This window comes from Cotesia typhae, unplaced genomic scaffold (genome assembly GCF_013202065.1).
Source record: "Cotesia typhae breed Kobodo isofemale line unplaced genomic scaffold, CoteBio_Ctyphae contig_48, whole genome shotgun sequence".
In the NCBI taxonomy this organism is placed as follows: Eukaryota; Metazoa; Arthropoda; class Insecta; order Hymenoptera; family Braconidae; genus Cotesia; species Cotesia typhae.
This window is the reverse complement of record NW_027423756.1, coordinates 11,453,979-11,466,229: the sequence shown is the minus strand read 5'-3', so window position 1 is coordinate 11,466,229 and position 12,251 is coordinate 11,453,979. Positions and strand designations below refer to the sequence as shown.

Sequence of the window (12,251 nt, the reverse complement as noted above, 5' to 3'; positions counted from 1 at the left end):
TAAGAGAAAACCCAACCAACAGTTGAGGTACCACGTAGCTTTGCAATGCAGATTTGTGAGATTTAATCGGTGAGATGCGGTGGTGGAAAAGGCTGAAGGGATTTTATCCATGTATATATAGATATATAAACGTATATGCGCCGATGTATTTTCACAGAAAAGTCTAATGCTGATGCTACAGTATATAGAGCACGAAAAACAGCAAGGGAGGATAAGGATAAAAAGCATCAAGCGGCAAAATATTCACTCACTGCTACTCGTTTTACGAGTCAAGACATTTGTAACCAACTAAACCCTCCTCACAACTATGTTTTATGTGCACACACACACACACATACACACACAACCACCGGAATTTGTCCGCGAAAACGTGACCACTTGAATTTACGAGCACAGAAACCAGATACCAAATCAGAGTTACTTTTGTATACATATTTATATATTGTTTGTAACGTTGTTATTAAACTTCCGGCTCGAGCTCTTGCTAGACTATTGTGGAACTAAACTGAGCGAAGCGGGCCCTAAAATAAGTCACGTTGTGATAATACTGATGACACGACGCTCGTTATTCTGTTAAGCTAAGTAAGAGTTATTGTGTTGTTTGCGGTTCTGCAGTCTGTAGTTTTACGATCTCTTAATTGTTACCCTCTGACCGGAGGTTTCTTTGCGGCATGTCGGTAAATATTTTTATTAATTAACCGACTAATATAATTTAAGAAAACGTCTTTATTTTTGTAGTGACAGATATAATAAAATATTACTGTTTATTTATTTAGGCTTTAGTCCTAAAAATATTTTAGGGGCCATTAGTGACCAGCGTTAATTAAAGTATTATCTCGAGGCATTTTTATGACAGGGTGATGCATTTGTCATGTGTAAGAAAAAATTTATTTTCTTTTATATAGAATTATATCGGTAGCCCTACGTTATGATAATGTAATGACGGTACGGTGTAGGTCGTTAAGAATAATCGGAGTGTTGCCAATTATAGAGCTTTACGGCGGTTTAATTGCTGCTCTCTGACCGCACCGGACGTTATTCTCTTCATCTCGGTATTTTGTATGGATGTACTTGTATTTTGTATACACATATATATATTTAGCTGCTATATATGATGGTATAAAATGTTACAGTGGCAAGCGTATGACAATAATTCATTTAGGATGAAAAAAAAAAACATTTATATTTTTTTAACTGAGAAGATAAGTGTGAGTGTATGTGTGTGTGTGTGGATAGAGAGCAGGTGCACAGTCAATTATACGCTCTCCCGACGTGGTCGTCGACGTCGTCGTCGTCGTCGTCTACGTGGTGCATAAATGAATTTTTTCTTTCTATCTTTTTATAATTTTTAGGTTCACCTTTTTTATATTTTTTACTACTCGCTCATTCGCGAACGAATTCTCTTACTCACTCTCCTCTTATCTTTTTTTCATACTCATCTCCATTTGAGAACGATTGGCGATTCAAACCAGAGAGAATGATACGACTACGGAAATTTTAAAGATACCTCACGTTCCCATTTCACATTCATTTAATTCTCGAATCCCCAAGTAAATTCCCAGGTATCTCCACCTATATCTAGTTGACTAATTCACTAATTCGCTAATTCACTGTAATTTTCTCGATGGGATAAAGTGGAAGAAAGAAAAAGACAAATTAACAGAAAGAATCAGTGAGAATGAATGAATGAATAAAAAAATTAAATTAAAAGAAGGAAAAGGACAGAAAAAATAGAATTTAATAGCGAGTACTTTCTGAATAACCCAAGTTCATCCATGTCACCATTATATTTAAATACTTTCACATATCTCCATGGAGACATTTTTCTACAGACCAGAAGGAAGAGAGGTCGAGAGGAGTCGATAGCATACTGCTGATTTGCCAGATTTGTCAATTGATGCATGTAAAACCATGCTCGGGCAGCCTCGCTCTGAGGCTTCACGCTACAAATCGATTATTATCGCTATACAGCACCGTAATTCGCGTTCTGGTCATATACATATACATATATTTATGTCATTGTGTATTGTGGCATGTATTGTGGATGTGATACATATTGTGCAAAGTCAAATACTGCCGACATCGTAAAGCGTGTCAAGCTTATCACAACATGACAGTAATTGTGCATTGAGTCTTTATTATTAAAGTACCTCATTGTGTACCTCATGCATCCACTCATGTATTTATCCGCGTATGTGAATGCGACTAATACATACTTTAAGCACATCTCATCAATTTTGCTGATGGTTCATGTCACTGTTGTCTTTTTCTTTTTGGATTGACGCGGCGTAATTTGATTAAAGCTCACGCTATTGTGTATGTGAATGTATGTGCTTACAAATCATTAATCAGCGTTTCATTATCGAAAAAATTAATAGGATACATGATGATAATGAAAAAGACTTACCTTGGGATCGAAATTGAAGACTTGTTCTGGCCTAAGCGGGCACTCGAGTCCGCACTTACAAGTGCCCGCAGTTGTCAGGTACTCCTTGAGCTGATCGAGTGAGCCCAACGCGGTGCTGCTTGGACTGAAACAAACAAAGAAAACCAATTACAGTCTTTTGTTATTCAGAACAGAAGTACTTCTTACAAATATATCGTATAGAATAAAATAAAATATATTACAATTAAACAAGCAGAAAATTCTGCAAGACAGTACAGAATAAAATTGCCAAGACTAGAGCAGTTATAATACGACGGGGGATTTCAGGACGTTAAATCGAGTCAAAACAAGTCAGGAGTCCCGGTAGTAGTCTCAGAGCAGAGTTTATTAACCAAAGATACGGTAGTCTTGTCCCAGCTGCCAGAATAAAGGGAAGAGGGTTTCGGATCCTGTCTGGGATCATTTGCGGGTGGAGTTTGTGGGGTTAAAGTCGAGGTACCTCGCCATGGAATAGAAGACAAGGGGCTAGGATCGAATGAGGATAAAGACCAGAGTACGAGAGACGAAAGACGAAAGAGGGAGCTGATTTTACTTGTATATTGATTACCCGTGAGAGATGCCGTCGTTGAGACAGAAACTTTGTTTCAAGGTACTTTACAGTTGGCTCCTAAACTAATAACCCGGGGCGTTTCATCCTCCAGGATCCCGCGCTCCGATTTTACCTTCGCTTTCTAATTTCCTCTGCAACACTGTGCTAGTATATGGGGCAACCCCAACCAAGTGTATCTACTTCCACTGGCCACTGTAACAGTAACTGGTAACTGGTAACTGGTAACTGGGTGCGGAGGATGATTCGAGCCAACGTTAATTATTGGATGCGATGATAAACCGTCAAATTCGGTGGCCACCTACTGTTATGCCAACTCTAGTAATAATAGTAATACCAGTACTAATACTAGTTAAGCAGAATAGTAGTCGTAAAGTTCTATTGGTCTCTGTCCTCTCTTCAACGTGTGCCAGTACTTACTACTCGGTACTGTACTATACTCTGTGCTCTCTAGTCTATACTCTTATTCGTTTGTTCACTCGGGAGCCAATTATCTCGGACCAGCTCGATTCAACCATTATTTGGTCTTGCTACTCTCATTCGCTAAAATAAAACGACGACACAAATCCCGAAGAAGAATATCGAGCCAATTATCGGAGACCTACTGTACTACTACTACTATCGCTATCACTATCACCGATACTTCAACTACTACTACTACCACCAATGCTGTTTCTCTTATTACTCATTCTCACTTACTAGCAAACTCTTGAATGTTTTTCCTTTTTCCGTTCTCTCCAGTACAATTTACTGTGTACTATTTGGTAATGACACATGATCTTTCATCCATTTTAACACACCTTTCCATGTACTTGTTCTCCTAGTCCGTATATACATTTAATTTCTACCTGTGTATATCTCACATACATATGTATGTAGTACGATAAAAATTGCCCGGGCAGGGCAACTGGTAATTCTCATCTCTGGATTTTTATTGCACGTTTTCAACAGCCAAAAATAAATAAAAAGGTTTGGAAAAAAAAAAAAAATGAAATAAATGAACAAGTCCAATAGTCCATTTCTGCTTCACTCGGCTCGCGTCGTGCGGCCAGTCCATTTTCCTCTGACGAGCGATTCAGCGATGAGTGAGAGAGATGACGAGAGATGAGGCAACTGCGGTGCAGGGTGAGAAGCGATGTCGACTCGCCCCATTTCCGCCACACCGGCAACTCGCTTTCCCGAATCCGTATATACAGCTGTGATTCCATAAATAACGCCGTGTATGAGCTGTATTCCTCTTTCTCTCGAATCGGGTAGAGAAAGAAGAAGAGAGTTTGAGTTGAATAGAATAGATAGTTGGTTAGACCGATGAATTATATTTAGGAAGGGCGTTCCTCAGCGTCACAAGAGTAAACTACTCGTGTAGCTCCGCACAAATGACATTGCATAGACATGTTAGATGAAACAGCGCAAATACCAGCATCAACAGACAAGACAGCTCGTGTAAGCCCGGAGAGTACTCATATGTATATGTCCTCTTATTTTTTCGTCTCTTTTGATTTTATTCCATTTGTCTGTCTCATTTCCCGCGACTTTTAAAACGTATAGAGCTTTTTCGCTACTCGTTTTCTTTTGATATTTTATTTTTCCAGTCCAGATGAGAGTGTACTGTCACACTAATCCCACACAACTCTGTTCACCGTTCTCAGAGGTATTCGCTTCTCCACGACCCAACTCATCTCTTTACTTCCGCGGAATTATGTAATCATCCTTGTCCCAGACTGCTCCGGGTCGTTTCCCTCGTCTGGGGGCCATTCTTCTTCTCTCAGTCGTCCGTCTCTAACACACTGTATATAAAACGCCTCCAAGATTTTCACCCCAGTCGGGCTTCATTAATCCACCAGAGTGCCAGCCAACCAACCACTGCCTAACAATTAAATTATGCAACTCAAAGGCACCACCAAGAAGTAGTCTTGTGACTTTTAATCAACCTCAAAGTGTCCATTGTCGTGAGTTTTATTTCATCGTATAATTTATAACATATTTTTTCTTTATTAAATTTATTATTTTTCAAGCTCGGCTTTTATAGCTTTTACCTTTGAGTTTAATAATTATTAAAAGAAAAATAATTGAAAATTTTTTTCTACCATTATTTTTTATTGAATATTATTTTTTAATAAAATTCAACATTAATTAATCGAGCTTTAATGTCATCACGTTAGAGATAAAACATCGCTGTCAATTATCTCGCCTACTTGCTCGCCGGTTCGCACAGCTATCGCGCACCGACATTATCGATCGTGTCTATCGATCAGTACACGCAGCGAGCAGACATGCATCACGAGCTGGTATACTGGGATTATATATCTGCAAAAAGAGTAAGCGAGAGAGCAACTGAGAAAATAACTTACGGTATAACATTTATCCTCCAAAGCGACCACCCAATAACATTACATTATGCGATGTTCACCAGATATTAAATCTGTCAGCGTTCAAGATTATTCTCGTGCTATCGATACGCGTGGATTAGAAAGTATGTATCGTATCAAACTGAACTACTACTACTACTACTGCTATAAAATATAATATTGCATACACTAAAATACTTTTAACAGCAAATATGTTTCAGACAGACGAATACTGGCATCGAGCATGGAGCACAGAGCTTGTACTGAGCAACAAGCCACGTTCCAAGTGTTTCTGATATAACGAATTAGATTGAACGCTCGACTTAATGCAATGTAGCAGTTAACTGTGTAAAGCTGAAACGCGATTTGCATGTATTCATCCGTCCATGCATTACATATGCTTATATATAGTCGGGTCCCGATTCCATCCACCAATGTTCATTTCTTACTCTCACAAATAAAACTTTGCTCTATATTCTCCTGTCATGTATGTAAAAATATATAAATATACGGTTTAAAGACCTAGACTAGGAATGCCATCGTCGCGCAAACTATACTTATCTATCCCTGTTGATAGTTATTCGCGTGTGCCTTTAGACAGTTTTATGTATACCTTTTATTTTATTTCAATTGCATGTGATATGTTATCTTTGAAATTACAGACTGTTAATATTGAAATAGATGCAACGTTTAAAAAGACACTGTGTAAATACTGATAAAAGTGTTATATTACGTATATTTTTATTTTAACTTCCCGCTTAGCTAAGCTCCAACGCCCAGCCGTTCGCGGTGGATAAATGTTTAATGTTACAATTAAAAAGATATACGATAGCAAGCGTCATAAATAAACTTATAATTGAGTATTTTAAATATTAAAAAATAATTACTAGAGTTTATTGATTATTCGCCTCTCGAAGTACATAGCTTTAATTAATTGGAAAAGTTTAATGCTCATTTGAATTTCTGTTTCAATTATCGGCTTACTGTTATCAATTGAATGATTAAGTGAGTGATAATTAATATTGTAAGTGAAGTAAGTAAAGTTATTGGGAATGAGGAGAATTATTGATAATTAGGAGGACAGTAATACCCGATCTGAATATTCCAGGCTTGCGTTTCGTAATATAATTGGAAGTTACGAATATGGTGACAATGGCAAGATCACGAGGGAGAGAAGGCAGTCGTTAAATTACCGAAATTGCACTGAAGCCGTTGTTGCATCATCTACAAACAACATAACGCGGTTGTATTGTTCTGTACTAGTCGAGGAATACTTGAATACGAGGATGAAAGCGGCAATTGAAATTGTGCTTCGTATAACTTGCAATCAAATGAATTCCAATGATAAATAATGCAGCGCACAATAATTACCAATCGAAGATAAATTTATGACAGCAATAATTTGCGCCGTTATGTTATAACCGAGAAATACGAGGTTAGTGTTTGTTCGTTCGTTCGTTCGTTTGCAATATCCAACAGAGAATATATGTGTATAAGTTTAAAATGTGTGCAACGGTGATAGTATGTTAGCGTATGACATCAACGACAACTACGGCGGTACAGAGGACGATAAATGCCAATCGAGCATAAAACGCGATGAATCGAGACGGTTTGAGCGTGAATTCTAATATGTCGGTCTATAAATTTAACCGATGAATCGGTTGCCGATTCGCCGACATGTCAACCAGCATACACCATTTATCTTATTACTTTTTCTAGCATTTACTTTTAATTTATTTATTATCCTACACTACACGGCACTATATATTTATTGATTGATAAACAACATTAAATTACCGTATCAAGCAATCGATCTGTAAGCCGATAAATAATTGAATTACTGGTTTTATTTTTATTTTTTTAATCTACAAATCGTTTTGAATTAACAGTCGTACGTAATTATACAAAACAAGATATTACTTTATTTCTTGTTCGCCGGATATTATTTGTCAACTACAATTATTCAAACTAGAACCATTAAACTGGATATACTTGACGCTATCAACGACAACTGAAAACTCATTCACCGGCAGTCTCGATATAATTTACATTCATAATATATTCTACTTATGCATGTATATAATAAGTGTCAGTAATTAGCAGGCGCCGAGAGTTAAGTTATAGAGATAGTTATTATGAGATTAGAAAGTGACTTGGCGTCTTCTTCTTCTCTTCTTCTTCTCGAGTTTAATAACCGGATCAGAGTGTTATGTTACGTATCTGTACTTTATGATATTATATACGTGTCTGCATGATGTAGCAAGCTATTATATAGAGAATTAAGGAATAGTGATGTACATTGAAAGATCAAGCAAAATGACTATCTATTCTGGCTGGCAAGAGCAGAGCTGAGGAATAAGCCAGCAAAAGTAATGCACAAACCTCTCTTTGAGTAGTGACTATTTGCACTCACAGAAATGGATAACGCTATCGCTTTTATGTTCTCTCAGTACCGATAAACCTGTGTGAGGCTCTGCCGTTAAACTTGCTCGGCATATACATGAAAACATATAAATACAAATACTAATGTACGTACATGTATAAGTATGTCTTGTTAAATTCTAGGTTATGTAAAGTACCTCATTCGTACGTCGTACCGATAAGACAAGATACTATTAGAATCACCGTCTGAGAGTTTGTTAATACGATATTAATGCATGTCAGAAGCGTGTTTATCATCAAGTTAAATTTGTGAATGTGTTTATCATCGAGTTTAAATAATAAAATTACACAGCTCATATAAATTCCGGTTATCATACATTCATGAAACATATATATGTATGTACGATGGATTATACTCCAAGAAAAGAGATACCGAGGGAGTTAACGAGTGAATTATATATCTATCAGCGAAAGCAACAGCCCAAGTTAAAAACAACAGCGGAAACCCCCGACTCAAGAGTTATTTGTATTTAAACGATAAGAAAAATCAGGGAAACCGGTTCTCACGCCGTCAAATGTACGAAAGTCTCTCACGAAATCTAAGAACGTTAATAATGACGATTCCCGATTCCTTAATTCCCTTGTTCTTTTTTATTTGTTAATTTTTTTTTTTTTTTTTTTGTTTATGCTCAGCCAGTTTAAGCCCTGTTGTTCTCCAACACATGTACAGACAACGAGAAGCTGAAAGTGAAAAGGAGAGGTGAGAGGCTGAGAGATCGGAATTGTAAGCGGAGAAAGAGATGGTTTATATTGCAGAGGGAACCTTAAGGATCATCATGAAGGTTAGCAACAAGCAGGAACCCGGCACGAGGATGCGTTTCATCAATAATCAAAGTGAAACGGTCACGCGAGAGCCAATCGGGCAGACCACAAATTACTATCCAACACGATTCGGAGCTGGGGGATCGGTAGTGTACATCCTCCTATCGGTATTGTGGACTACAATGTAGACTGCATAACAGTGTGGAGAGCTTTACGGCGTGGAGGACAGAATAACCACCGATCTGCAATATACAATCCACAATATATCACAACACGCTTGCTATGACTGGGTAGACTGGGATGATGTATATCGGTTGTCCGGCTGGGGTTCGGATATCGGACTCTCGGCTCGCAGCCTCTATTTCCTGGCGCTGATGAGCGATGTGTGAGGGCCAGAGGGCCATCACCATCACCGACAGTCGATTCGACGACTCAATGGATGCGCAACCTGGAACAAGAGCAACCGCATCGCACCACTCCACATATCCCGCCGCACAATATAATAGACGCCTCGTTATTCAAAATAACACCCGAAACGTCAAAATATCCGACTGAACTCGATCCGGATCCCGGGAAACACACAAATGCTCTATTATTTTATTCATTCAATTATCAGGGATGTCGCAATAGCTTTTATTTAGTAGATAATAGCTGATACCGCTAGGCTATGTGAGCTATAAACTATCATTCATGTCTTTGCTGTCAAATTATTTGAAATTTTTGACTCTCCAGACATTTATAGTCCGGAGAACGGTTCAGCTTGATTGAAATTGGGCTAATGAAAAAAACTGGGTGTAGTTACGAAAAAAAATTCAATCAACCATCGGTGATTGAGTCTCTCACGAAATCCCGGGCAGTTAAACCAGTGTTTGTTTGTGTAAATGTACGAGCGAGTGTAGAGTTGAATCGATAATGAAAGGTATTATTTGACATCACAGAGGCTTCGAGTGAGTAAAACCCACGTTGGGCATGGTCCTTTTGTTTTCGAAAACAATAGAATACACGTCCGAAAGCCTACAAACGAGCCTCGTTCACGGGATATGTTTCACAGAACAAGGAGAGATGAGGAAAGAGGTATACCACTGTTGTTCCTGCTTTTGATGGTGAATCCTGCTCAGTTAATTCCACATAAGTACGATCATACCTTTTCACCAATTTTTCTTCTCCTCCCCTTTTCACTTCACTGATCCGATGTGTTTTGTTACAGCCCAACAAAGACGTGATTACGGATAATTATCCTCAGTGTTAGCAGTACATTTCATTTATAATTTACAAACTTTACTATTTGTTGTTTACGGTCTCGCAAAAAAATATGGCAAGCATAATTGTGGGTTCTTTTAGATATCATAAATTTGCACTACCAAACAATTTTATTTTCTGACATTTTATTTAAGATGTTTACTGTCTTGATACCAATTGTAAAAGAATATTATGTAGATATAAATAGCAGTATTGATTTAATACGATAGTTATTTTAGCCTGATCGTGAAATGACATCGAGCGTCAGCCGTCTATCGCGTAATAGTGAAGCTTTTATCGGTATTTACAGTCTGTACGATGCTTTTTATAAAATCCATTATTCATAGTCATAAATTTACAAACGGAGATATTTAAAGTTTCAAATGGTTTAATTTATTATTTCGTTTTCAAATATGCTACTACTATTCACTCTGATAATTGTTTCATAACTACTGATTTTTTTTTTCAATCATAATAATTTAAAACCAAAAAATTTAATACTTGTTGACTGATAAAAAAATAAATTGGCAAGCGTATTACGATTTATATACGAGAAACTTTAATAAAAATAAATACCAAGACAGAAAGGGATTGAATTTTTATCTTACAACAATTTAAATTTAAAAACATAAAAAACAAACTCTCGTACAAAGGTTCAATAATAAATAAATGCTGAAGAAATAAAGCAATATCGTAAATAGCAGCAACTTTCACAAGGCATTACATTTAAGATTGTTTGATTGAATATATGTGTATACATTAAAAGTATAAAATTGTCAATTGATGGCAGTAAGTAGCTTGTTAAGAATGAGTGAAAAAGTATTTATTCAAGACAAAAACCGAGGATCATTGAAAGGGTCATAAAGTTAATGGGAGAATTGCGCCCCAGTTCTTCCAATATAAATACACTCGAGCAACGATGTAACTGCAACAACAACAACAAAAACAGCGAGACCAAGGTGAATCGATTCAGATACTCAGGATAAAAGCGAAAAGAATAAAACAATGATACCAGTAAAAAAGCCAAATAAATAAACAAACGCAATAGAGCACTGCAAGCAGAGTGTAAGTACAAGTATTGGATTGAAAAATAAAATGAATTCTGAAAACTGGCTGTTGCAACGCATTAATGGATTACGACACTTATGTACACGATTACATGTTATTTCTCGGTCAATGGGATGTGAAATACAATAAAATTGAAACAGAAACCCGAGAAAGAATCAGCGGTAAGTATACCCGGCTTCAGCACTGGTTCTGCTCTGCCAACAAATAGAATTATGTAGAGAGTTAAGTGAAAGCCATTTCAATTTAAATCGATTTATCTGATCTACAAGATATACATCCTTCCTCCAAGTCTATATATATATATATATATATATATATGTGTATCCATAAATATTACTTACGAAATAAGTAAAAAGGAAAAGAAAAGGCTTTCCTGGAAGCAACTATTAGTTATCTCGTTATCTCGGGTCTTATCGGATAAATTAGTATTCTGTCAATGATACATAATGTGAGAACAATAATTCCCACATGTGATCGGCTCGTTGATGCTGATAAATTAATGAAGCGGTTGTTATATGTATAATGCAAACCGGTAGCTGAATCGTAAGCAGTTTAAGTATCCAGTAAAGCCTACGGTCAGAAACCATAACTATAAAATAGTCTATTGAAGAGTTGACGCACACGAGAAAACCTGTTTATACTTGATTCTCTTATCGGCGAATCACCAGTACCATACTAATGCTAATGTTATACTTATACCTACAAGTAAACAGAGAAAAAAAGCTAGTAGCTCTGCATGGATATTCGAGTACAATCTAGTACAAAGTGAAACATGGAAAATTAACTATTAAAGCCTCAGTAATTCTATCCGATAAAAAACCCTCACGCTTGTTATCATTTACGTCCAGTTTCTATATCATACATTACTTAATTTTTTAATCAACTTTTTAATAAATTCTGTCCGTCCGTCCCATGTTTAATTAAATACCTGATTCAATAAAATATAACACAACTAGACGCAACGCCAGATGTACAGAGTTAATTAAATAGTTATTTATGGTTTAATATTTTCACGGTAATTGTATATGACAAGCGCGATGACAATTATGCTTTATGCTACTCGTCAGCGAGATATAAATACATTGTTGTCATTCTCAGTATTAGAATTAGTATTAGTATTATTATATTTATTTATTCATAATATATGATAATAAGATAAAAGCATATTGCTTTGACTTGACATAAAATAGATAATGACCATTATTATTATTCAGATTGTTAAATTTGACAATGGTGAAGGGGTTCTGGGCTGATGAACTGATAGACTAGTAACACCAGCTGCTGAAGGAATATTTAATGCGAGCGGACAACCGTGGAAAAAATGAATAAACAGTTTCAAGACACTAAAAGTCAGCGTAGTGATAGTAGCGAGATGGTTGTGATGATGGCAAAGGCGGTG

The 12,251-nt window shown here is 36.7% G+C and overlaps 1 protein-coding gene across 1 annotated transcript in view; it reads right to left on the bottom strand.

The window, feature by feature from the left end:
- The window catches only part of LOC141529972 (uncharacterized), a 168,805-nt gene that overhangs the window by 51,092 nt on the left and 105,462 nt on the right, over positions 1–12,251 (bottom strand). Inside the window, exon 3 of the mRNA XM_074246783.1 lies at positions 2,408–2,531. Within this exon, the coding sequence (XP_074102884.1) occupies positions 2,408–2,531 (124 nt within the window). The remainder of the gene's footprint in view (positions 1–2,407; positions 2,532–12,251) is intronic.